Source organism: Salmo salar, chromosome ssa19 (genome assembly GCF_905237065.1).
Source record: "Salmo salar chromosome ssa19, Ssal_v3.1, whole genome shotgun sequence".
NCBI classification, from domain to species: domain Eukaryota; kingdom Metazoa; phylum Chordata; class Actinopteri; order Salmoniformes; family Salmonidae; genus Salmo; species Salmo salar.
This window is the reverse complement of record NC_059460.1, coordinates 59,209,447-59,237,392: the sequence shown is the minus strand read 5'-3', so window position 1 is coordinate 59,237,392 and position 27,946 is coordinate 59,209,447. Positions and strand designations below refer to the sequence as shown.

General features: G+C 45.4%; 1 protein-coding gene across 7 annotated transcripts in view; it reads right to left on the bottom strand.

Annotated features, from left to right (window-relative positions):
- The window catches only part of LOC106579176 (liprin-alpha-3), a 60,578-nt gene that overhangs the window by 30,402 nt on the left and 2,230 nt on the right, over positions 1–27,946 (bottom strand). For 4 of the 7 annotated variants that reach the window (XM_014158824.2, XM_014158827.2, XM_014158825.2 and 1 more), the window contains exons 2-18: positions 25,626–26,532; positions 23,154–23,255; positions 22,511–22,675; positions 22,278–22,352; positions 22,107–22,166; positions 21,771–21,899; positions 21,011–21,103; positions 20,198–20,250; positions 19,684–19,777; positions 19,223–19,357; positions 18,808–18,891; positions 18,394–18,525; positions 18,197–18,259; positions 16,514–16,617; positions 15,913–16,099; positions 15,243–15,436; positions 12,005–12,251 (exon numbers count right to left, since the gene is read on the bottom strand). In XM_014158824.2, the coding sequence (XP_014014299.1) occupies positions 12,005–12,251; positions 15,243–15,436; positions 15,913–16,099; positions 16,514–16,617; positions 18,197–18,259; positions 18,394–18,525; positions 18,808–18,891; positions 19,223–19,357; positions 19,684–19,777; positions 20,198–20,250; positions 21,011–21,103; positions 21,771–21,899; positions 22,107–22,166; positions 22,278–22,352; positions 22,511–22,675; positions 23,154–23,255; positions 25,626–25,958 (2,250 nt within the window). In that variant the 5' untranslated portion in view covers positions 25,959–26,532. The remainder of the gene's footprint in view (positions 1–12,004; positions 12,252–15,242; positions 15,437–15,912; positions 16,100–16,513; positions 16,618–18,196; positions 18,260–18,393; positions 18,526–18,807; positions 18,892–19,222; positions 19,358–19,683; positions 19,778–20,197; positions 20,251–21,010; positions 21,104–21,770; positions 21,900–22,106; positions 22,167–22,277; positions 22,353–22,510; positions 22,676–23,153; positions 23,256–25,625; positions 26,533–27,946) is intronic. The other 3 variants (XM_014158823.2, XM_014158828.2, XM_014158829.2) reach the window with 3 other exon arrangements.

Genomic DNA, 27,946 nt, shown 5'->3' with positions numbered 1-27,946 from the left:
GAGGCTGACGTTTGGCAACTCGAAACTTCAGCTCCCTCCACAGATTTTCTATGGGATTAAGGTCTGGAGACTGGCTAGGCCACTCCAGGACCTTAATGTGCTTCTTCTGGAGCCACTCCTTTGTTGCCTTGGCTGTGTGTTTTGGGTCATTGTCATGCTGGAATACCCATCCACGACCCATTTTCAATGCCCTGGCTGAGGGAAGAAGGTTCTCACCCAAGGTTTTTCAGTACATGGCCCCGTCCATCGTCCCTTTGATGCGGTGAAGTTGTCCTGTCCCCTTAGCAGAAAAACACCCCCAAAGCATAATGTTTCCACCTCCATGTTTGACGGTGGGGATGGTGTTCTTGCGGTCATAGGCAGCATTCCTCCTCCTCCAAACACGGCGAGTTGAGTTGATGCCAAAGAGCTCCATTTTGGTCTCATCTGACCACAACACTTCACCCAGTTGTCCTCTGAATCATTCAGATGTTCATTGGCAAACTTCAGACGGGCATGTATATGTGCTTTCTTCAGCAGGGGGACCTTGCGGGCGCTGCAGGATTTCAGTCATTCACGGCGTAGTGTGTTACCAATTGTTTTCTTGGTGACTATGGTCCCAGCTGCCTTGAGATCATTGACAAGATCCTCCCATGTAGTTCTGGGCTGATTCCTCACCGTTCTCATGATCATTGCAACTCCATGAGGTGAGATCTTGCATGGAGCCCCAGGCCGAGGGATCTTGACAGTTCTTTTGTGTTTCTTCCATTGGCAGACTTGTTTACGCTGATGTGCGTTTTGTTGCCGATCTTACTTTGCTACCTGACGGTTTTTACTTTTTCATTACCGTATATTTTTACTTTTTCCCTCACTCAACTTTTTTCATTCAACTTTTTCACCCCGGAGGTTTTATCTGGACATGGTTCGTCAGGACTTCAAACAGCCGAAGCTAAGTAACATTAACATGATGCCTTCTAATTGCAGTCGTTGTACTTATAATATACAGGAGAACGATCGCCTTACGGCATGGATAGCTGTGCTGCAAACCCAGCTTCAGACGCAATCGTTAGGCAAGGGCAATTTCAGTATAGGAAAGGATGAAACAGCGTCTGTGCCACCAGTAAGTACAGATAGTAACGTTAGTATAAACCCCCTCGCACGGTCCCCGCAGCCGGACAACTTTCTCATGGCTTCTGGAGGGAAACGCTGTAGGAATGCTCAACCGGTGTCGCTTATTCAGCCGACAGAAACTTTCAACCGGTTCTCCCCATTAAGCGAGTCGGAGTCGGAGGCCGAGACTTCTCTGGTCTCTACTCCTCCCGTTGTGGGGTCTGAGATGCCGACGGCTCCCACCATTAGCTCTGACAAATTGAAAACCCTAGTCATTGGCGACTCCATTACCCGCAGTATTAGACTTAAAACTAATCATCCAGCGATCATACACTGTTTACCAGGGGGCAGGGCTACCGACGTTAAGGCTAATCTAAAGACGGTGCTGGCTAAAGCTAAAACTGGCGAGTGTAGAGAGTATAGAGATATTGTTATCCACGTCGGCACCAACGATGTTAGGATGAAACAGTCAGAGGTCACCAAGCGCAACATAGCTTCAGTGTGTAAATCAGCTAGAAAGATGTGTCGGCATCGATTAATTGTCTCTGGCCCCCTCCCAGTTAGGGGGAGTGATGAGCTCTACAGCAGAGTCTCACAACTCAATCGCTGGTTGAAAACTGTTTTCTGCCCCTCCCAAAAGATAGAATTTGTAGATAATTGGCCCTCTTTCTGGGACTCACCCACAAACAGGACCCAGCCTGGCCTGTTGAGGAGTGACGGACTCCATCCTAGCTGGAGGGGTGCTCTCATCTTATCTACGAACATAGACAGGGCTCTAACTCCTCTAGCTCCACAATGAAATAGGGTGCAGGCCAGGCAGCAGGCTGTTAGCCAGCCTGCCAGCTTCGTGGAGTCTGCCACTAGCACAGTCAGCGTAGTCAGCTCAGCTTTCCCCATTGAGACCGTGTCTGTGCCTCGATCTAGGTTGGGCAAAATTAAAGATGGCGGTGTTCGCTTTAGCAATCTCACTAGTATAAAGACCTCCTCCATTCCTGCCATTATTGAAAGAGATTGTGATACCTCACATCTCAAAATTGGGTTACTTAATGTTAGATCCCTCACTTCCAAGGCAGTTATAGTCAATGAACTAATCACTGATCATAATCTTGATGTGATTGGCCTGACTGAAACATGGCTTAAGCCTGATGAATTTACTGTGTTAAATGAGGCCTAACCGCCTGGTTACACTAGTGACCATACCCCCCGTGCATCCGGCAAAGGCGGAGGTGTTGCTAACATTTACGATAGCAAATTTCAATTTACAAAAAAAAAACAATGACGTTTTCGTCTTTTGAGCTTCTAGTCATGAAATCTATGCAGCCTACTCACTCACTTTTTATAGCTACTGTTTACAGGCCTCCTGGGCCATATGCAGTGTTCCTCACTGAGTTCCCTGAATTCCTATCGGATCTTGTAGTCATAGCAGATAATATTCTAATTTTTGGTGACTTTAACATTCACATGGAAAAGTCCACAGACCCACTCCAAAAGGCTTTCGGAGCCATCATCGACTCAGTGGGTTTTGTCCAACATGTCTCTGGACCTACTCACTGCCACAGTCATACTCTGGACCTAGTTTTGTCCCATGGAATAAATGTTGTGGATCTTAATGTTTTTCCTCATAATCCTGGATTATCGGACCACCATTTTATTGCTTTTGCAATCGCAACAAATAATCTGCTCAGACCCCAACCAAGGAGCATTAAAAGTCGTGCTATAAATTCTCAGACAACCCAAAGATTCCTTGATGCCCTTCCAGACTCCCTCTGCCTACCCAAGGACGTCAGAGGACAAAAATCAGTCAACCACCTAACCGAGGAACTCAATTTAACCTTGCGCAATACCCTAGATGCAGTTGCACCCCTAAAAATTAAAAACATCTGTCATAAGAAACTAGCTCCCTGGTATACAGAAAATACACGAGCTCTGAAGCAAGCTTCCAGAAAATTGGAACGGAAATGGCGCCACACCAAACTGGAAGTCTTCCGACTAGCTTGGAAAGACAGTACCGTGCAGTATCAAAGAGCCCTCACTGCTGCTCGATCATCCTATTTTTCCAACTTAATTGAGGAAAATAAGAACAATCCGAAATTTCTTTTTGATACTGTCGCAAAGCTAACTAAAAAGCAGCCTTCGCAAATGGAGGATGGCTTTCACTTCAGCAGTAATAAATTTATGAACTTCTTTGAGGAAAAGATCATGATCATTAGAAAGCAAATTACGGACTCCTCTTTAAATCTGGGTATTCCTCCAAAGCTCCATTGTCCTGAGTCTACACAACTCTGCCAGGACCTAGGATCAAGGGAGATACTAAAGTGTTTTAGTACTATATCTCTTGACACAATGATGAAAATAATAATGGCCTCCAAACCCTCAAGCTGCATACTGGACCCTATTCCAACTAAACTACTGAAAGAGCTGCTTCCTGTGCTTGGCCCTCCTATGTTGAACATAATAAACGGCTCTCTATCCACCGGATGTGTACCAAGCTCACTAAAAGTGGCAGTAATAAAGCCTCTCTTGAAATAGCTGAATCTTGACCCAGAAATTATAAAAAACTATCGGCCTATATCGAATCTTCCATTCCTCTCAAAAAGTTTAGAAAAAGCTGTTGCACAGCAACTCACTGCCTTCCTGAAGACAAACAATGTATACGAAACGCTTCAGTCTGGTTTTAGACCCCATCATAGCACTGAGACTGCACTTGTGAAGGTGGTAAATGACCTTTTAATGACGTCAGACCGAGGCTCTGCATCTGTCCTCGTGCTCCTAGATCTTAGTGCCGCTTTTGATACCATCGATCACCACATTCTTTTGGAGAGATTGGAAACACAAATTGGTCTACATGGACAAGTTCTGGCCTGGTTTAGATCTTATCTGTCGGAAAGATATCAGTTTGTCTCTGTAAATGGTTTGTTCTCTGACAAATCAATTGTAAATTTCGGTGTTCCTCAAGGTTCCGTTTTAGGACCACTATTGTTTTCACTATATATTTTACCTCTTGGGGATGTCATTCGAAAACATAATGTTAAATTTCACTGCTATGCGGACGACACACAGCTGTACATTTCAATGAAACATGGTGAAGCCCCAAAATTGCCCTCGCTAGAAGCCTGTGTATCAGACATAAAGAAGTGGATGGCTGCAAACTTTCTACTTTTAAACTCGGACAAAACAGAGATGCTTGTTCTAGGTCCCAAGAAACAAAGAGATCTTCTGTTGAATCTGACATTTAATCTGGATGGTTGTACAGTCGTCTCAAATAAAACTGTGAAGGACCTCGGCGTTACTCTGGACCCTGATCTCTCTTTTGAAGAACATATCAAGACTGTTTCAAGAACAGCTTTTTTCCATCTACGTAACATTGCAAAAATCAGAAACTTTCTGTCCAAAAATGACGCAGAAAAATTTATCCATGCTTTTGTTACTTCTAGGCTGGACTACTGCAATGCTCTACTTTCCGGCTACCCGGATAAAGCACTAAACAAACTTCAGTTAGTGCTAAATACGGCTGCTAGAATCCTGACTAGAACCAAAGAATTTGATCATATTACTCCAGTGCTAGCCTCCCTACACTGGCTTCCTGTTAAGGCAAGGGCTGATTTCAAGGTTTTACTGCTAACCTACAAAGCATTACATGGGCTTGCTCCTACCTATCTTTCCGATTTGGTCCTGCCGTACATACCTACACGTACGCTACGGTCACAAGACGCAGGCCTCCTAATTGTCCCTAGAATTTCCAAGCAAACGGCTGGAGGTAGGGCTTTCTCCTATAGAGCTCAATTTTTATGGAATGGTCTGCCTACCAATGTGAGAGACGCAGACTCAGTCTCAACCTTTAAGTCTTTACTGAAGACTTATCTCTTCAGTAGGTCCTATGATTAAGTATAGTCTGGCCCAGGAGTGTGAAGGTGAACGGAAAGGCTGGAGAAACGAACCGCCCTTGCTGTCTCTGCCTTGCCGGTTCCCCTCTTTCCACTGGGATTCTCTGTCTCTAACCCTTTTACAGGGGCTGAGTCACTGGCTTACTGGTGTTCTTCCATGCCGTCCATGGGAGGGGTGCGTCACTTGAGTGGGTTGAGTCACTGACGTGGTCTTCCTGTCTGGGTTGGCGCCCCCCCTTGGGTTGTGCCATGGCGGAGATCGTTGTGGGCTATACTCGGCCTTGTCTTAGGACGGTAAGTTGGTGGTTGGAGACATCCCTCTAGTGGTGTGGGGGCTGTGCTTTGGCAAAGTGGGTGGGGTTATATCCTGCCTGTTTGGCCCTGTCCGGGGTATCATCGGATGGGGCCACAGTGTCTTCTGATCCCTCCTGTCTCAGCCTCCAGTATTTATGCTGCAGTAGTTTATGTGTCGGGGGGCTAGGGTCAGTCTGTCACATCTGGAGTATTTCTCTTGTCATATCCGGTGTCCTGTGTGAATTTAAATATGCTCTCTCTAATTCTCTCTTTCTCTCTTTCTGTCTTTCTCTCGGAGGACCTGAGCCCTAGGACCATGCCTCAGGACTACCTGGTATGATGACTCCTTGCTGTCCCCAGTCCATCTGGCCGTGCTGCTGCTCCAGTTTCAACTGTTCTGCCTGCGGCTATGGAACCCTGACCTGTTCACCGGACGTGCTTGTTGCACCCTCGACAACTACTATGATTGTTATTATTTGACCATGCTGGTCATTTATGAACATTTTAACATCTTGACCATGTTCTGTTATAATATCCACCCTGCACAGCCAGAAGAGGACTGGCCACCCCTCATAGCCTGGTTCCTCTCTAGGTTTCTTCCTAGGTTTTTGGCCTCTCTAGGGAGTTTTTCCTAGGGAGTTTTTCCTAGCCACCGTGCTTCTTTCACATGCATTGCTTGCTGTTTGGGGTTTTAGGCTGGGTTTCTGTACAGCACTTTGAGATATCAGCTGATGTACGAAGGGCTATATAAATAAATTTGATTTGATTTGCGAATAATCGCACCAACTGTTGTCACCTTCTCACCAAGCTGCTTGGCGATGGTCTTGTAGCGCATTCCAGCCTTGTGTAGGTCTACAATCTTGTCCCTGACATCCTTGGAGAGCTGTTTGGTCTTGGCCATGGTGGAGAGTTTGGAATCTGATTGATTGATTGCTTCTGTGGACAGGTGTCTTTTATACAGGTAACAAACTGAGATTAGGAGCACTCCCTTTAAGAGTGTGCTCCTAATCTCAGCTCGTTACCTGTATAAAAGACACCTGGGAGCCAGAAATCTTTCTGATTGAGAGGGGGTCAAATACTTATTTCCCTAATTAAAACGCAAATCAATTTATAACATTTTTGAGATGCGTTTTTCTGGATTATTTTGTTGTTATTCTTTCTCTCACTGTTCAAGTAAACCTACCATTAAAATTATAGATTGATCATTTCTTTGTCAGTGGGCAAACATACAAAATCAGCAGGGGATCAAATACTTTTTTTACTTCACTGTATATGTATATATATATATATATATATATATATATATTATTATTATTATTATTATTTGGTACTTTTTACCCCTTTTTCATGATATCCAATTGGTAGTTAAAGTCTTGTTGTCACATCTGCTCCTGCCACACCCCCTACTGGACATCCGGTGTCTCATTGACCTGCAGCCATTCCCCCAGTTCCCTCTCCCTCTCCCTTTCTCTCTGTGTGTGTGGTTGAAGACAGGTGTACTGGATTCAGAGCAGTTCCCCACCAGCTGCAACCCGTTCCATAATTAAGACCTCTACAAATACTCAGTCCTGCCACTTCCACTCTGCTAGATCATAATCTCTGCTCAGTCACTATTATGCTTCTAGCCTTTTATGATTATTCAAGATCCTGTTTCCCTGCCTGACGCTGTTATCTTCTCATTGCAGTTTTGCTGCTCTGACTCTGGTACCCTGCTACCCTGTTTTGGATTCAGCTCACCATCACTTCCCTGGATTTCCCTCCGGACCTGTTTACCCTGTCTCAAACCAGCTCACTTCAACCTCAGCCTCCACATCTGGTTTTCTACAACCCACCCAAGCTTCGTCTGACCTGCACTCCTCTCTCCCTGTGTTGCAATAAATATCTTGGTTCAGTCATCCCTGTTTCCTGGTCTGCTCTTGGGTTCCCCTGTGCTGCTCCGCGTAACACTTGTCCCATCGCTACAACTCCCGTACTGACTCAGGATAGGCGAATGTCGAGAGCAATGCGTCCTCCGAAACATGACCCTACGAATCTCCACTGCTTCTTGACACACTGCTCGCTTAACCCGGAAGCCAGCCGCACCAATGTGTCGGAGGAAACATCTTACAACTGGCGACCGAAGTCAGCTTGCAGGCGCCCGGACCACCACAAGGAGTTGCTAGAGCGTGTTAGGACAAGGAAATCCCGGCCAGCCAAACCCTCCCTTAACCTGGACGACGCTGAGCCAATTGTGTGCCACCTCACGGGTCTCCCGGTCATGCCCAGATGTGAATCAGCCTGGGATCGAACCCGGGGCTGTAGTGATGCTTCAAGCACTGCGATGCAGTGCCTTAGAACGCTGCACCACTCAGTAGGCCCGAGGTAATATGTACATGTAGGTAGGGGTAAAGTGACTATGTATTGATAATAAACACAAGTACCAGCAGTGATAAAAAAGAGGGGGTCAATGCAAATACGCCGGGCAGCATATGTGGAGTGTGATAATGTGTGTGTGTGTGTTTGTGTGGCGTCAATATGAATGTGTTGTGTGAGTGTATGTAGTGTGCATGTGTGTGTATTGGGTGTATTGGAGTGTATGTGTAAGTACAGTGCATTTGGAAAGTATTCAGACCCCTTCACTTTCTCCACATTTTGTTGCGTTATAGGCTTATTCTAAAATGGTTTAAATAAAAAAATGTGAAAACAGGTTCTTAGAAATGTCTGCTAATTTATGGAAAATTACCTTATTTACATAAGTATTCAGACCCTTTGCTCCGAGAGTCGAAATTGAGCTCAGGTGCATCCTATTTCCATTGATCATCCTTGAGATGTTTCTACAACTTGATTGGAATCCACCTGTGGTAAATTCAATTGACTGGACATCATTTTGAAAGGTACACACGTGTCTATATAAGGTCCCACAGTTGAAAGTGCATGTCAGAGAAAAAAACAAACCATGAGGTCGAAGGAATTGTCCGTAGAGACAGGATTGTTTCGAGGAACAGATTTGGAGAAAGGTACCACATTTTTTTTGCTACATTGAAGGTTCCCAAGAACACAGTGGCCTCCATCATTCTTAAATTTAAGTAGTTTGGAACCATCAACACTCTTCCTAGGGATGGCCGCCCAACCAAACTGAGCAATCGGGGGAGAAGGGCCTTGGTCAGGGAGGTGACCAAGAACCTGATGGTCTTTCTGACAAAGCTCCAGAGTTCCTCTGTGGAGATGGGAGAACCTTCCAGAAGGACAACCTTCTCTGCAGCACTCCACCAATCAGGCCTTTGTGGTAGAGTGGCCAGACGGAAGCCACTCCTTAGTAAAAGGCACATGACAGCACGCTTGGACTTTGCCAAAAGGCACTTAAAGACTCTCAGACCATGAGAAACAAGATTCTCAGGTCTGATGAAGCCAAGATAGAACTCTTTGCTTGAATGCCAAGCATCACATCTGGAGGAAACCTGGCACCATCCCTATGGTGAAGCATGGTTTTGAAGGCAGCATCATGCTGCGGCAGGGACTGGGAGACTAGTCAGGATCGATGGAAAGATGAACGGAGCAAAATAAAGAGAGATCCTTGATGAAAATCTGCTCCAGAGTGCTCAGATTCTCAGACTGGGGTGAAGGTTCACCTTCCAACAGGACAACAACCCTAAGCACACAGCCAAAACAACACAGGAGTGGCTTTGGGACAAGTCTCTGAATGCCCTTGAGTGGCCCAGCCAGAGTCCAGACTTGAACCCGATCTATCATCTCTGTAGAAACCTGAAAATATCTGTGTTGCAATGCTCCCCATCTAACCTGACAGAGCTTGAGAGGATCTGCAGAGAGGAATGGGAGAAACTCCCCAAATACAGGTGTGCCAAGCATATAGCGTCATACAGAAGAAGACTCAAGGGCTGTAATTGCTGCCAAAGGTACTTAAACAAAGTACTGAGTAAAGGGTCTGAATACTTATGTTTTTTAATTTGGATACATTTGCAAAAAAGGGTCAACGCAATAGTCCGGCTAGCCATTTGATTATCTGTTCAGCAGTCTTATGGCTTGGGGGTAGAAGCTGTTCAGGTGCCTTTTTTCCCAGACTTGGCGATCCGCTAACACTTGCCGTGCGGTAGCAGAATGAACATTGTATGGCTTGGGTGGCTAAGGGCTTTGAACATTTTTGGGGCCTTCCTCTGAAACCACCTGGTATAGAGGTCCTGGATGGCAGGGAGCTCGACCACAGTGTAGAGCTTTTAATGGGTCCAAAAAGTTGGACCCGTTCCGAAATGGACCTGGGGCTTTTGCACTTGAACCCAATATGCATAAAACATTTTTTAAAGATATTCTGTTACAAATGGACCCGAGGACATCTAGATCCATTCTGTATAGACGTCATTTTAATAATTTTAATTCCAGCTTCCATTGATTAGATATCCAACTTTTACCACACACGGAGGAAGGTTCTATGACTGTAGCCTATTACCGCTTTGATGACTCATGATTGTCCAACCACAAGCTACACGGGCCATGCTCCACTCTCGTGAAAAGCAAGAGCAGCAGCATAAATAATAACATTTATCTCTCTCTCTCTACTGCAGCAGTCACATTTGGATCTGTATGGGCCCTTCCGGACAAGTCAATTAAAATTACACATACCCGAGACCCGTAACAATCATATCAAATCCAACCCAGACCCGTGACATTATTTCGAATTCTGCATCTGGACCCACTCCGTTACCGGTGGATCCGTGAAGACCTCGACCCCAGTGATGTACTGAGATGTCCGCACCAACCTTTGTAGCGCCTTGTGATTGAGGGCGGTGTCGTTTCCATACCAAGCGGTGATGCAGCCAGTCAAGATGCTCTCAATGGTGCAGCTGTAAAACTTTTTGAGGGTCTGAGGGGACTGCCAAATCTTTTCAACCTTCTGAGGGGGAAGAGGCGCTGTTGTGCCTTTTTCACGACTGTGCTGGTGTGACAGGACCATGTTAAGTCCTTGGTGATATGGACACCAAGGAACTTGAAGCTCTCGACCCGGTCCACTACAGCCCTGTCGATGTGGAAGGGGTGTGCTCACCCCTCTGTTTCCCGTAGTCCACAATCAGCTCCTTTGTCTTGCCGACGTTGAGGGAGAGGTTGTTGTCCTGGCACCACACTGCCAGGTCTCTGGCCTTCTCCCTATAGGCTGTCTCATCGTCAACTGTGATTAGGCCTACTACCGTTGTGTCTTCAGAAAACTTGATGATGGTGTTGCAGGCATGCGTAACCACACAGTCGTGGATGAACAGGGAGTACAGGAGGTGTCTGGGATGATGGTGTTAACGTGACCAGCCTTTCAAAGCATTTCATGGTTACAGATGTGAGTGCTACAGGACGATAGTCGTTTAGGTGGGTTACCGTTGAGTTCTTAGGAACAGGGACAATGGTGGTCTGTTTGAAACATGTTGGGATTACAGACTGGGACAAGGAGATGTAAAAATGTCCGTGAAGACAATTGCCAGCTGGTCTGTGTATGCTCTGAGAATGAGCCCTGGTATTCCGTCTGGCCCAGCAGCCTTGCGAGTGTTAATCTGTTTAAAAGTCTTACACACATCTGCCACGGAGAGCGAGATCACACAGTCGTCCGGTACAGCAGGGGCGCTCATTCTTGGCTCAGTGTTGTTTGCCTCAAAGCGAGTATAGAAGGCATTCAGCTCGTCTGGGAGATTTGCGTTACTGGGCAACTCACGGCTGGATTTCCCTTTGTTATCCATAATAGTCTGCATACCCTTCTAGATCCGACAAGCATCTAAGCCGGTGTAGTAGGATTCTATCTTAGTCCTATATTGATTTTTTCCATGTTTGAGAGCCTTGTTGGCGGTCGTAGCAGGCTATCTTGTAAGTGTTCATGTCTGTGTATTGTTCCTTGAAAATGTATAGCTCTAGCATTTAGCCTGGCGAGGATACTGCCTGTAATTCATGGATTTTGGTTAGGATACGTATGTCCAGTTACTGTGGGGACGATGTCGTTGATGCACTTATTGATGAAGCCTGTGACTGATGTGGTATGCTATCGGATGAATCCCTGAACATATTCCAGTCTGTGCTGGTGAAGCCGTCTTGTAGCTTAGCGTCCGATTCGTCGAACCACTTCCGTACTGAGCATGTCACTGGTACTTCCTGTTTGAGTTTTTGCTCTCCCTTATTTTGCTTGTAAACAGGAAGCAGGAGGATGGAGTCATGGTCTGATTTTCCAAAGGGAGGGCAAGGGAGGGCCTTGTATGCTCGTTGAGTGCCTGCTTAGTGCCATTCTCATTTTTTGGTGGAATGTAGACAGCAGTGATGATTAGAGATGAAAACTCTCTTGGTAGATAAAAAGGTACGCAATTTACCATAAGGTATTCTAGTTCAGGTGAGCAAAAGCTTGTGACTTCCTTCACACTTGAAGCAGCACACCAGTTGTTGTTTACAAAGAGGAACACTCCTCCCCTTTGGTTTTGCCTGAGTCTGTTGTCTAGGCGCAACGAGGCATGGAGAAACACTTGAGTTTTATGTCCATATCACCCGTCAGCCAAATTTTTTCACGTCCCATTGGTAGGAAACTCTCAAACGAAGCTCATCCATCTTGTTCTCAAGTCGACCATCTCCGTCAGCACCATCTCAACCAGATCTTATTGTAAACTGACATTATGATGTAATTTCAATTAGCCTTACCCGTTGGGTTGCCACAACCAAGAAGACATACATTGAAATGCAAGATGTTTCCAATCACAGATAGCCACAACTATAAGGTATTGTACCTGTCTGTCTGATTCTCTGGCAGGGGAATGTGGCAGTCGGGGGGTGGAATGTCCAGAGCTGGGGGGTGAAGGGGAGGCCAGGGTGGAGGAGGTGAGGGAGGGGGTCATGTAGCCCCTCCCCACGCTGTCCCTGCCCCCACCCAGTGAGGAGGGGGGGAGAGGAGAGGAGTCCAGGGCTACGCTGCTCACCCGGCTCTCGATCTCCTCCGCCCTCAGCTCAGTGCTCTCCTTCTCTTCCTGGATCAGCCTGAGAGGAGATGGGGAAAGAGAGAGTAAAAGAGAAAGGGGAGGAGAGGAAGAGAGATGAGATGGCGGAAGCAAGTGGAGGTCAGTGGAAAAGTGAGGAAAGGAGAAGAGAGAGGAAGAAAACAGAGCGAGAGGAGTTAAGGAGAGGAGAGGGTACAAAAAGAGGAACATAACTCAGTTTAGCATTTTACTCCTAAACTGAGGATAGCCGCAATGAGATGAGGAATAAATGTTTGTGGTATCAAAATCAAATCAAATCAAATTGTATTTGTCACATGCGTCGAATACAACAGGTGTAGACCTTACTGTGAAATGCTTAATTACAAGCCCTTAACCAACATTACAGTTAAATAAATAGAGGTAAGAAAATATTTACTAAATAAACCAAGTGAAAAAAATAAATAATAATCGGATCAAAAAGTAACACAATAAAATTACATAACAATAACGAGGCTATATACAGGGGGTACCGGTATCGAGTCAATGTGCGGGGGTACAGGTTAGTCGAGGTCATTTGTAAAGTTTTGTCATGCCCTCTCCACAACTGTCTTGGTGTGTTTGGACCATGATAGTTCGTTGGTGATGTGGACACCTTAATAATATGCTTGTGGAATACACCTTTGGATTGAGTAAAGCAAAGGAGGTGTGAGTCTTTCTTTCTGTATCTGCGGTATTCACTCCTGGTTTGGACAAAGCAAAGGCAGAGGTCAATTTTAGATATGTGTTTTTGTATGTGGAATCACCCATTTGTATGTGGAATTACCCTCAGGATCACCCATTGAATGGGAACAGAAGATATTTCATATGTGGCAAAAGGGGGTTATTGTGATTTGTATACAATGTGTTAATCTCATGCTGTTAACAGGCCCCTTTGCTGTGTGAACCTAACTCATGTTAGGTTGCCTCTGATTATCTGAACGGGCGCACCTGCTTGGATCCCCTTATAATGAGGGAAGGACACACATTTCTCTCTCTCTCTCCTCCCGCACTCGTTACAACATCAAACGCTACCGCAACAGCCACAGCCAGTTAGCTACCAATGTAACAGAACCAGCGACGAAGCACAGAGCCCGAGTGATGTTGTGTAAAGAGGAGAGGGCCTAGACCTTAGCCCTGGGGGACGCCAGTAGTGAGACCATGTGGTGCAGATGCAGATCCTCTCCACGCCAACTGATAGGAGCAACCTGCCAGGTAGGATGCAATCCAGGAGTGTGCAGAGTCTGAGACGCCCATGGTTTACAGTGGATAGATATAGGAGGATGAGAACAGAGGAGAGAGAGAGTCAGCTTTGCCAGAGCGCAGAGAAAAGTGGTCTCAGTTGAGTAAGCCAGTTAGGGTCAAGAAGATCATTCTGAGAGAGTTGGTCAGAGACAGCACAGTGCGTTCAAGTGTTTTGGAAAGAAAAGAAAGAAGAGTTGCCGGATCTGTAGTTTTTGAGAAGGGGAGTGACTCTGACCATCTTGAAGTCTGAGGGGACGCAGCCAGTGTTCAGGGATTAGTTGATGAGGGAAGTGAGGAATGAGAGAAGGTCTCCAGAGATGGTCTGGAGAAGGGAGGAGGGGGTGGGGTCAAGCGGGCTGGTCGTCGGGCGGCCGGACGTCATTAATCGCAGTTCTGTGTGTGGGGGACCAATTGGACTCCGTAGGCTTAGTGAAAAGGGAACGGATGTCGTCAGCCATTTTTTCAAAGTCGTTGACAAAGTTGTCCGCAGAGAGGCAGGATGGTGGGCAAGAGGTGGAAGATGAAGGAGGGAGGAGAAAGTGGAGGGCAAGGAGGTAGAAGATGGAGGAGAAAGTGGAGAAGAGTTTCCCAGGGTTGGGGGCAGAAGCTTGAAATGTAGAGTGATAGAAAGTGGCTTTAGCAGCGGATACAGAGGAAGAGAAGGTAGAGAGGAGGGAGTGGGAGGATGATAGGTCCTTCGGAAGTTTAATTTTCCTCCATTTCCACTCCGCTGCCCGAAGCCCTGTTCTGTCAGCACGCAGTGATGACCATCTGGGTAAGGGCTGAGTGGGTAGGGTTGGAGGAAATAAAGTAGTGATCAGAGATATGGGGTTTGCAGTGAGATTAGTAAGCGAACAGCCTCTAGTGAACATGAGGTCAAGCGTATTGCCTGCCTTGTGAGTGAGAGGTGACCGGGAAAGGGTGAGGTCAAAAGAGGACAGGAGCGTAAAGAAAGAGGTGGAAAGAAATGAACTGAAGTCAGGCGTCGGGAGGTTAATGTCAGCCAGTACAATGAGTGGTGAGCCATCATCTGGAAATGAGCTTATCAAGGTGTCAATCTCATTGAGGAACTCTCCAAGGGCACCTGGTGGGCGTTAGATGACAACAATGTTAAGCTTGAGTGGACAAGTGACAGTGACAGCATGGAATTCAAAGGAGGAGATGGACAGATGAGAGAGGAAGAGAAAATCTCCACTTAGGAGAAATTAGTTGCCCTGTGCCACCACCCTGATGACCAGATGCCCTCGAACTATGAGAGAACACATAGATGATGAGAGAGCAGCTGGAGTAGCAGTGTTCTCTGGGGAAACCCATGTCTCAGTCGGGGACAAAAAGTGTAGGGACTGAAGGGCAACATGGGCTGAGATGAACTCAGCCTTATTGGCCGTAGATCGGTAGTTCCAAATGCTACCAGCGAACCAGAATTCCACATGGGTTGTGCGTGCAGGGTACACTAAACTAGAAGGGTTGCAGGAACAGGGTGGGGAGCGCCTGTAAAACCTACAGGGCGAGGAGTGAACTGGGATGGGAAACACACATACTTGCCAAAGCTACAAAATGAGATCATCAGAAAACAACTAGGTAAGATACTCAAGTGAGAGAGTAGTGTGATTGACTAGTTAGGCGGAGCTCCCCAGGCTTTGGTTGAACCTGGGGTGGAGTACACTTATTTTCTTTACCGCCTCACATTTTTTGGTATTTCTGAGGCATTTTTATGTATGTTAAGAACTCAAACCCATTATTCCTGTTTGCGGTGTAGCTGAATACTTACTTGATCTCCTTGTTGATGGCCTCCAGTTGCTCCTGCAGCATGATGGCGAGGGTCTGCACGTCCGTCTGCCCACTGGGCGAGAGCAGCTCCGAGCCAAACAGGGTCTCCCTGTCGTCCTCGTCGTCTGAGCAGCCCCCCTCGACTCCCCCCTCGAACCCGGGACCCAGCATGTTGCCACTGTCCCACTCTCCATACTGTAGAGAGACCGGGGAGGAGGAGAGAGAGAAAGAGAGAGAGGAAGTATGAAAGAATTAAGCGAAAGGGAAAAAGTAGAGATGAAGTTTTTCCTACAGGCGGTCCAACATGACTTGGAATGCTGTTAGCTACTTTTATCCTCGCGTATCAACTCACAACACAAACAAAATGGCCCCCATGTGTAGGAGTGACAGGTCACTCAATCAATCACAAATAATGAAAACACATTAGGCACCACCCAGGGAGCTAGCCTGGTCCTATACTGTACGTTGTGGGACATGAGTTAGGAGTTGAAACCCTGATGAAGACAGCATAGCTGTCGAAACGTTGGTATTTATAACATTTTTTGCATTGGAGCCATAAGAGTGTGCACCATTTCTTTTGTTTTCTTTTCTGAGGTTGGCTATAGCCCTTACAGTATGGAACCAGGCCACCAGGGAGCTACAGTCCTGTAGGTAGTCGAAGAGATCCTCACCTTGTTGCTGTCATCCCTGGGGGGAGCCCATCGGCCGCGGTGTGCCCTCCGGACCACCACGCCACTGGAGGAGCTGCCGTAGCCGGCTGGGAGGGAGCCACCACCCTGGGGGTAACGGAGCTCTGAGGCACTCCCTGGAAGAGATCTTCGAAAAAGGGTGGAGGGAAGTGAGCTCACGTTGCTCGTCCTACAGAGTTTGTGAGATTTTATGAGATGAGAAAATAAAATTGCTTTATTCGTTATAGCACATTTTTTGGAATGTATTGCCGCCATTTCCTGAATAAAATGTACTTTTTTCATAAAAAAATATTTCAAATATTCAAACAAATTGCGTTATTGTGACATTTGATCCTTAATCACAACAATGGTTTATTCGTTACATTCACTACATTAGGAAAAAAATCTAATTTTACATCAACTGACAGAAAGTGAGAATAACAACGTAAACTTAAAATCAACTCTTTGTCCTGTTCGTCTCTTTGCTAAATATAAAACAAACATTTAGAAAGTCTATTTTATGAAGAGTAAAGTGTTATTTTCCCCTCGAAATAGAGAACAAATGTGTTAATTTGATGCTTTTATAAAATGTATTTATAAATACCCTTGAAGCTCCATTGTGGCTAACCTGGAATAGGAAGAGCCAGGCCTGCCCCTCAGTTGATCCAGCTCCAGCTGAATCCTCTCCAGCTCAGCTATGAGTTGGTCCTAGGAGAGAGAGACGGAGCACATGATGACATAATATTCCAGTAAAGAAAAGTTTCAACTTTTTTACATGCATCTATTGCCCTATTAAAAGAACAAAACAAAGCACGGATACAGAAGCAAGTAAGAATAACTAAAGAACAGACAGAACTAATTAATCACAAAAGTCTAGGTCTCAAAATACTGCCGTCAGTGCAGAGCAGTGTGACTGGTCTCCAGTTCCTGCAGTGAAACACATAAACCCTTGTGATGATAAAGAGGAAGTTGCATATCGAGACTAGGGAGTACTCAAAAGATTAGGGGTTCAACAAGAGTTCTTCGAAGAACCTTAGGGTTCTTGGCACTGAAAATTGCCCCCAAAAGGTTTTTCCAAGAACCCCATAGGAGGTGGGGTTCATCGAGGAACCTCCTTAGTTGGTGGGGGTTCTTGCAGGAAACTAACTACCCAACTGAAACTTTTGGATTTGAAAGACAGCAGGTGCAGGCACTTAATTGAAAAATGTAAAGATCTCCTCAATTTAAGGTAAGGTTTGTCCCTTGTATGATCTATGTTTTATGATACATCTATCTTTTCATATTTGTGCAAATCTTTCTAAAATGGACACAATTCAGTGGATATCAATCAACAAAAAGGTATGAATATGTAGGCTATAAGAATATGTTGAAGGCTAGCTGTACTGGGTGGCTAACTGCTCACTTTTGTGTCTGTGTCTGCAGGTATACAGACAAGGAGGCATACAAAAGGTATGTCAATTGGTATTGTCATGTTATGCAGATCGCATGTACCATCCTCCTCCCTTACCTCTTTAATGAATATCTCATAGGCCTCTACATTATGGACAAGGTATGTGGATGAAAACCATTATCAAAACAGTTTTTTTCATTCACATTTACCACAAAAACAAGGTATGAACACTGTCGAGTGCATGTTTTGTTAATCATCTGTATAATTAAATGCTTTGGGGATTCACAGACTTCACCCTCCCTACACCTCTGATGAATATAACAGGAAACCTGTTCGATCACCATGCACTGCAAATTCATTCTGGCTGTGGTTACGGAGAACATCAACACCTTAACATCGACAGGCCAGAGGATTTACCCATTGGACTTGGGACTCTGCTGGGAGTTTACCTCATAATTGATATTTTAATTGCGCTTTGCCACTAAAATCAAAATAAACACTGAGAACTAAAACATTGTTGTTATTGTTGTGCGTATTATTATGATTGTTTATAATCATAACAAGGGAGGGGGTAGTTCAAAAATGAACCTGAAAAGGTTCATTGAGGATCCATTAAAAGGAAGAACTTATAGGGGTTCCCTATAGTTTCAATTTGAAGAACTCCCAAAGGACACTCCAGTAACCTTTTCTTTTTAGAGTGAGCATAAACTATCTACCCTATTATTCCAAAAAGGGTTTGCAAAAGTCAGTGTACAGGCCTAAAGGCAGTCCAACAGTTTTAAATCGGTATAAAGTACAGCTGATGTGCTCATTCCATGTATATACAGATGTAAAGTACAGCAATAACATATAGAAGGAAATCTGACCGACTGGATACAAGAAGGAGAAGATATGTACCTTGTTTGCTAGCAGATCATCTTGGATTTTCTTCATGTTTGCTAGCTCCTCTGACAGGGAATTCTAGATGAGGGGAGGAGTGATTGTGCCAAGTTGACTCATGTTTGCTGTTGATTACGTTGATTAAAAAATACTTACTGATCATTAATGGCAATTTTAGCTTAACTTAGCATATGTTTAACAAAGCTTTATAGCACCTTCTCCTCGAGGGCAGCCATTCTCTCTTTGAGGTGAAGCTGCAGTCTCTCGTTGGACTCAGACAGTAGCTTGTCCACCGTATCCGAGAGGCGTTTGTTGTGTTCGTCATTCATTTTCTCTCTCTGCCTTGCCTGAAACGTAGACAAAGTGACACAGTGGGGGTCAAGGTCGAAAACAGATGTGAAGGGAAAAAATTATAAAAAGCAGAACCAACTGTTTTGTTTCGGGTAGCAATAAGAGTTCAAACAATTCACAAAGACAGGATTGGGTTTTAATTGATTGGCCAAAACGGAGGGTAAGGAACAAAATGTAACACTTCACCACTTATAGCCGGAATAATGCGTTGTAACTTGTCAGAAGCCCGCATGAGACTTAGTAAAAGGCAAGTGTACAAACAAATAATGCATTATTACCCTCTGCAATGCCTGATTTTTCTCTTCAAGTTGTGCCTCCATCTGTCGTAGTCGCTCCTCAAAGTTCCCATGGCGCTCCTCTGCCTAAAAAGAAAAGCGAGTGAAAGTGTCTGTACATGGGATCAAATATAAACTCAGACTAACACATTGAAAGATAGATTGGCTGCCAATAGGAGGACAACTCAGGTCATACAGACGGAGAGACGGACAGTTGGACAGACGGGCGGACATACGGACAGACGGACAGACAGGAAACACGGGAGACCGACAAACTGAAACAGAGACGGACGCGTTCAGGTAGAATGTGGGAAAGAGACGGACGGACAACCAAACAGTTTCACGGACAGACAGTTCAGATCCACACTTGAAAACAGAATCAAGACAGTGAACGCGGACATCCCGTACACTACAGTACCTTGTTGAGGGCAGCCACTCTCTGGGCGAGCTGGGCCTCGATCTCGGGCAGTGTCTCGGCCCTCTGCAGGGTCTGCTGGAGCTTCTGCTTGGCATCATCCAGACGCTCCTGGAGCTGCCTGTTCTTCTCCTCACTCTGACAACACACAGGAAGGGAGGAGGGAAGAGAGCGGATGAAGTCTGAGATATTTTGATACACTGTACTAATATCCAAGTCTGAGCCCGAGGGCCGTTTTTCTGCACCCGGATTAAGCCTTGCCCTGGACTAACAGACACTTTCAATGGAGATTCTCCATTCAGAATGATTTACCTGTCTAAGATAAATCCAGATCCAGGACATTGACCATAAGAACCAGGCTCTAAGTATTAAAAGACGCTACTCTGGATATAACCTATCCATTTGTACAGGGTTACTGTACATCCTATGTGAACCACGCTCGTAGTCGTTCGTTAACCAATTACCTGTCTGTGCAGTGACTCCTTGCTGGCCAGCTCATTCTCCAGCTTGTCTTTGATGTCATGTAGAGAGGTTGCTTCCCTCTGAGCACTGAGGTACCTGCAAACAACATGGACACATTGTTAGCAGGGGGGAAAAAAGGAGGATATTACCAACGATGAACGTCGGTCAAGATGACCGGCAGCGAGCACTGTAAACGCAAAAGTTATTTGGCACGAAAGGAACGTAAACGCTTTTCACCAATGTAAAGGCGCCTAAATGATGTTTAAGTGTGTTTATGCTCCACTACATCCCTGACCATTAGTTATGAACTACCACCCTTCACAGCATGTAGACACAAGCCAACTCTTGCAGTGCGCTGTAACAATTGAAAATACCCAAACAGTGAGATAAAGAGGTAAGCTGCGAGGTACAGGTGTTGTGACACCTTGGTGACAACTTTTCAGATAACGAGGAAAACACCTGGTAGTTTGGCACCATAGTCCCGGGTGTTAAAAAGGGTGTTAAAAAGAGGGTTACCTGCGCTCTAACGTAGTGATCCTCTCCTCCATATCCTCCCTTTGGCACAGAGCCTGAATGATGCAGAGACATAGTGAAGCATGTTTAAATCATCCAAAGAAACACATCAATTATACATGGCACACTGTAACATTCCGAACAGCATCAAATGGCAACCTAAACATCTAACAGGGGAACGTGCACATTCGGAATTGGCTACTGATTGACTATTCACTGTCCCATTTGTTCCGTCACTGTATACATGCACAGCTCCTCTTGTCTATCTTGTCACTTAGGGTTCTTCTTTCATATTCTATCCAAGAGGTACAACTTTAGTTGTTTGGACTTTGAAATGAATAGCCATGATAAATATGACTCATAAATGCCTCTTTTCCACTAGGCATTCCAATGCTCTGTGCTTTGAGATATTTGCATTGGATGAACATAGTGGGATGGAACAGTCGCTGGAACAGAAAGGCCCGGGAGCTGATAGAATCTAAGTCAGGTGTGGGCAAACTACTGCCCGCGGGTCGCATCTGGCCCGCCAGCCAATTATTATTATTTAGTTTTTTTGTGGAAATGATTATTTTGTGTGAAATAAATGCTCCAGGCTACATTTGAACATCTAAAACTAAGTAGAGAGTATGTAGAAATTACAATGGACTTATTTACAAAGTAAATAACTTCTCTATTTCTGACCCGCAAATCAATTTTGACAAAGAAACCCCCCCCCCCCCCCCATAGAATTTCATAATCCCGATGTGGCCCTCTAGCCAAAAAGTTTGCCCACCCCTGATCTAAGGCCTTGGCCAAGAACAGATTGGCCTGACATACCTCCTTCACATCCCTCTGGAGCTTCTGATTGGCCTCCTCCGACTTCGTCACTTCCCTCCTGGCGGCTGCAAGCTGTTCCTCTATTTCCCCAACCTGACGTCGCATGAGGAAGAGCAATAAGATGGTTAAGGGACAATAAGGGACCATAACAGAACAGAGGGCCTTCATGAGGGAAGACGTGAAGCACTGGTTTGGGCAGAGGCAGGTTTATGTTAGCTATATAGAAATGAGACTGTCATGTACTGTGTGGTTTTTGAAGAACAGATGCAATGCTATGACTGTCCACAAGAGGGAAGAGGGGAACTGGTTTTAGCAATCTCCATACAACCCCCAACCGAATCTATTTTTCTTTATCGCTCTTCTCTCTTTTTCACCCTTGTTCTCTCTCTCTCTCCTCTCACTCTCTCTCTCACACACACTGTTCTTGTGAATGGTTCATAACGGTATAGGCTAGATTATGGATCATTATAAACTAGGCAATGCATACATATACCGTTACATGTAGGGCAGGCTACATACTCTCTCTGTCCTCTCTCTCTCTCTCTCTCTCTCTCTCTCTCTCTCTCTCTCTGTCTCTCTCTGTCTCTCTCGCTGTCTCTCTCTCTCTGTCTCTCTCGCTGTCTCTCTCTGTCTCTCTCTTTCTCTCCCTCTCCCTCTCTCTCTCTCTCTCTCTGTCGCTCTCTGTCTCTGTCTCTATGTCTCTCTCTCTCTCTCTCTCTCTCTCTCTCTCCCTCTCTCTCTCTCTCTCTCTCAAACCCACCTGTCGACACATAAGGGCCAATCTTTCCTTCAGCTGGGAGAGCTCAGCTCTCTGCCGCTCTATCTCTGTTTCTCTCTGTCTGTCGATCTCACCATCGTCCAATCCAGAGGAGGGTCCATTGGGTAGGCGCTGTTGTCGCCGGGGAGATGGTATCGAGAAAGGAGAGCGATGGGGAACAAGATGAATTAGACCCATCCTCAGACTGTTGACTATCAAAGAGACAGACTAAAGAAGAAAACGCATCATAACACCCATGATTTGCTAATGTACTGTTGTTAACTATAGGACACTAACAAACACAAACACTGGAAACGACATGCATGAATCCCCCCTTACATCTTTCCCGCCGTCCAACCCTTGTTGTCGTCTTTTAATTTGGTCTCTTAAAGAGATCACCTGCAAGAGAGGTAAATGGTGAACAAAATATATTGAATGTATTTTCTTATTATCAAGAAATGGAGCTATAACATGCTTTAATTAAACATATGTATCCCGCATGGCTTTTACCTCTTGAGCGGATGCTTGTAGTTGATCCTCCAAAAGGGTCACTCTCTCAAGGGCCACACGGAGTCGCTCTCGAACCTTATGGGCCAAAATAAGAAATGACTGAGAAACGCTGAGAAATGTGTCTGTGTGGGTCTTTTCCATCAAAGCAAAAAAAAAGCGACTGTTGAGAGAAAGCTACAGTAGCTGCTTATGAGTTGGGATGGAGACCCCAAAATGGCAGCCTGGTTGCCCACCTTCTCATCCAAAGCCTTGTGGTGCTCAAACAGGGACTTGAGGGCCTTGAGGACCTCCACTTCACTGGAGACCCCCGCCGGGGACTGGGCCTGCCTCTTCACCACCGTCATCCTCAGACTGCGCTCGTGACGAGACACAAGACACTCCAGGTGCTCTAGTAACAACTGCGGGAGTAGAGAGCGATAAAGTGATTGAGGTAGAAGAAGAGAGAGAAAGAGAGAAGTAAGAGATGCAAGGATGGAGATGGAGAGAGAGGCAAAGTAAAAGGGGAGAAAGACAAGCAGAGTTGGAGATGGAAAGAAAGAGAAAGGTGAGGAAAAAGAAAGAAAAGGGAGGAGAGAGAAGGTAAGAGAGGCAGATTAGGAGAGGGAGATAGACAAGGAAAGGTGGCAGAAAGACCGAGTAAGATAGTTTAGAGGGAGTAGAGAGGGTTGGAAGAGCATAAGGTAGCAGAAAGAGAAGGGGGAGAAACACACGGAGAAAAAAGGAGGGCAGGGGGATGGAAGGGGAAAATGTGAAAGTGAGTACTAGGGAGGAGAAGAACGAGTATTCGAGTCAATACCACAACTATGATGTGTGAGAAAGAACAAACACATCTGCTGTGAGAGTGCTAGCGAGTAAAATGGCCGATAAACATCTTACACGTGTGTTGTTTCTCTCCGCCTTGAGCTCAGCAATCTCCTCTTCCCTCTCCAGTAGCTGCTCTCGGCAAACATTCAGCTCCTTAGTCAGCACAGCAAACTCCTGCATAGCCCCCAAGCAACATAACATTCATGAACAATATGGGCGACCTGTAACATGCTCACATATTCACAATCAAAGTAGATGCAAAATGACAGGAAATATACTTTAATCTGCTTCTAACTATAAGTTAACACAAACACACACACACGCACACACGCACTCACACACACACACACATACACACACACACACACACACACACACACACACACACACACACACACACACACACACACACACACACACACACACACACACACACACACGCTATCAGTCTCAGGCTCATACCCTCCTCTGTGAACTGGCCTTCAAGGATTATATCACTGTTACACAATGATACTGCACTGAAATGCAATGGAGAGGTGAGAAACACTCACAGCATTGACGTGTCACTTACAGTGCTAACTGGAAACACACTGTCAACAACAGTGCGAGTAAAATGTATTGCCATCACAAGGTAATATAACATGCAACCATCGTTTAATTATTCCTTATGATCACAAGCCTTCCGGAAAAAAACCCGATCTCTATTACTTGGAGGGGAAAAAAACACCAACAACTTCAGCTTTATGTTGTAGGCACAAGGTTTAGAACCTTTGTTGTTGAGGCACAAGAACCACTTGACTACCGTTAGACTAGAGGACTACAACGGCAACGTGTTACGCCGCAACGCAAGCCATAGTAACAATCGCATTCGAAATGCAAATCGGAGATAAGAGAAGGGGGAGTATACAGATGGTGACACAGTAGGACCGTTGGCGCTCGGCCTTCTGGGATTGGTCCTTGTTTGGGTTAAAGCTCTGAATTTCACTTGGCATCTCTTCTCATTTCTTTTTATTCCATCTCTCTGTTATTCTCACTGTCTGACTGTATGGTCATTGGATAGACTATGGGCTCCACTCAATAGCACTCATATTTAAAGAGTAACATACGAACATACCCTTTATCAACATGGTGCAATTGGTTGTCATATGCTATGTACACTGCACAGTTCACATACGTTTGTTTTGTTTATTGTACGGAATGTGTGTTGTGTGCTTATATATGAAACGTATTAGTTCTAATCTCGAATCACAGAACGGTATTGGGGTACTGTTTCACAATCTAGTTTTCACAATAAGCTGTGTGTTGTGCCCAGGTAGGGGATATGTTAACAAAGATATGTTTCATTGAACCTGATTTAAATGTGATATATTTCAGGGAGAATATACCCACTGAAGAAGATTAGCCTCCACCTACAGTGGCCATGAAGGTCAATCTAATGAAAAATATGAATATAGTACTACTGTATAATTCCCTATTAAGCTATTGCCAATAACTGTATGGTTATTACCGTGCTAAAAACAAAAACAAAAAAATCCCTCACTCTGAGATGAAAAATTGCCGAAAGAAAATGCTGAAACAACTAAGGGAGCAAAAAGACAAAAAGGGAACACAAGCACAAATCCTCTCCATGTGTAAGCACAATACTAGTGTGGCTATTCTAAAGAGGCAGTAGTAGAATGAATGGATGTCCCTGTCTACAGCCGATAGTTTTTTCTCTACATGGTGGATGGAGCACACTGATCTGTCACTACAGGGACTTCTTTTGAGCCAGCTTGGCTCTGCAACTGACACATACACCCGCACGTACGAACACACTCACACACACATGCAGTCGCGGGCACGCACGCACACACACACACACACACACACACACACACACACACACACACACACACACACACACACACACACACACACACACACACACACACACACACTTAGACATGCCAATCACACCCACATACTCACACGAACATATACTGACAGTACCCACACTCATACACAGATGTACTATACACAACCCCCCGTACTAGGCTTGAGTGATATACCGTTTATACCGTATACCGGGATATTTCTAAATACCGACGGGGTTGGTGGGTGCGTGCTATGCCACTGCTTCTAACTATAAGTTAAGTATACCTATAAGCATTCTAAGATGTAATAAATGATATCCAGCTCAGGCCTCCGGCTATGCATTCGGTTTGCTAACTTGCTAGCTAGGTGGCTAGATGTAAAGGTCAAGCTTCTTGGCTACAGCAGAGACATTCAATCTCCTCCTGGATCAAGATCCCTGTTGCCTAAATTGTTTTTTTTTAATTGTTTTTTTAAAGCGCACCCTTGTGTGCAAATTCGGTAATACATGGTACAGAAACGATACGACGGTATGAAAATATGGATATCGCCCAACTGTACCCCATACACACCCAAACACAACTGCACCACACACACACACACACACACACACACACACACACACACACACACACACACACACACACACACACACACACACACACACACACACACACACACACTATACTGTACCTGTGGCAGGGCGATGGACAGCTGTCTCGAGAGGGAGTCCTTCTCGTGGCCCAGCTCTCTGAGGCGTAGCTGGGCCGTCCCAAGGCTGTCCTGGGTCTCCCTCAGGCTCTCCAACAGCCTCTCCCTCTCGGTCAGCATGTTGACCATCAGGGATTCCAGGTTCCCTGTGCTGCCCCCCTCGTCGCCCCCGCCCCTGGATTCTCCTCGGCCACCGTAGCCCCCTCCCCCCATGGCCCCACCAGGGCCTCCAATCCCAGCCCCAACCCCAGGAGAGGAGGGGCCTCCTCCGCGCCCGTCCTCCGAAATGGTGGGCATCACCTCACACATCATCATGAGACTGGAGAGAGTGTGGTGGGCTCCGGGAGAAAACGTCTATGTTAGGAGTGCTTGTTTACGCAAAAGCCCTGTGTGCAGGGGTTCCGTAGGTCAAAGTGCGTGTACGTGTGATTCGTGGACAGAATGTCAATCTGTTACCTCACTTGCATGCGAGCTTCTGTTTGAGCCTGTTAATCTCATCACTGAAATGACAGAGTGTAAAAAAGAGAAATCGTTGCTTTATTTCTTTGTCAAAAATAGCTTTCAATCAGTCATGTTCAATGCTTCCTCTTCCCTCTAATTTTGTCTATTGCCTTACTTATTTTCTCCAAAACAACACCAACAAATAGGCCTAGTGGATTTTTCTCTCTCACTGCTTTTTCTTACTGTGCAACAATCTGGGTGTTGTTTACCATTATGGAACTATGTGATCTTAAATGACCAAAGCAGTAAGGAAGTATCTATGGGAAACTGGGCTGTGGTTTGAGTCTAGGATTGGCTGAGGGTGAGGAAGGGGAGGGGCCGCAGGGGAGGAAGGCCCACCTTCCGACTCGGTCCACTGATTGGGTCTTCACAGCACCGGGAGCGATACCTCAAAGAAATGAAGATAGACGAAGTGTCACACTAGGCCCACCTTAGTTAACACACTGTATACAAGAAAATGGAAGCTAGGCCAGTACTACTACTACTACTGTAAGACAATGGCACAAACAGAAATCTGTACTGCAACTCTTTGTAAGTGTAGACAGATAATAACCCGAAATATGCAATGAAATGTACAGGGCATGGGTCGTGTTCAGCAGGGCACATGTTTTTAAATGTTTTGCAATGGAAAACAAAACATGGTGTTCTTATTGGACAAGTTCAGGTGGCACCTCCCCATTTTAAAATGTTTTCTCCCTACTGAACAAGGCCCTGTTATTGACAAGATGTAGGAATGGCCCAAACACCTCAGGCTCGAGGAAGTGCGTGTTATACTTATTAGTGTATTCTCTGTGATGAACCAAGCCAAAACAAGACCTGAAGTCACCAAGCCTGGTCCAGGAAAGCTGCAGAGTTTTTTTCCACTTCATCGTATATATAATAAACGCACAAATATGGAAAACCCGGTGCCAAATGACAGTGAAAGATAGTCTTTCAACAAATTTGAATGGAACTGAAAGGGAGAAGAGCCATTGAAACGAAATGTGGAAGGGGGTGAACGGTTGGACGTTCTTGACTTTTGATTCTCTTAAATTTATTCTCAATCTTTCTGTATTATGAAATGTAAATGTGATGTAAGGTATTTTATTGATATTAATCCCCAGTTTTTTTTAATCCCAAAATTATCTAAATTAAGATTTTTTTTATTTTTTATAATAAACAAATATAGTCCATTAAATATGAAATAACTTAGTGTTCAGGCTTTTGTGACCACACAGACCTATGTAGCTTAATCTAAAGGCAGTTCCAGAACCTCGCCTCTCCAGACCGGGGAGCACACAGGCACATGCTGGTTCTGTAGTCTTTTTGAGAGAAACTAGTACTGGTACAGTAACAACAATGGGCTATCTGGGAAGACTACAACTCCCAGACTACAACTTCAAGCTTAATTCTCACACCTGTCCAGTTGTAGATAGGGCAAGTCAGGCCATCAGAACCATGAGTCAATCTAGGTATCCACTTTAGCCAGCATTCCCTCCATGACCTGCCAGGAGGGTGATGTCTGGCTAACTGTAACCCACCCAGCACCTACTGCACCTGAGTTACTGCTGCTGCTATATCAGCCTCTTCCATCTCATCCGGGAGTGCTGAGGAGGACCACCAAGGCCCTCTTTCATGCAGTAGTCTCCAACCCTGGCCCTGGAGAGCTACTGGATGTGCAGGCTTTTGTTCCAGCCCAGCAATGACACACCTTATTCAGCTCTGAGGTAGAGGAATTTAGTGATGCCCAGTGCACTGCCCGTAAAAGGGACTAGAGAGACAGACTATAGAGATGGATATTTACAGTGACACATAGATAAGCA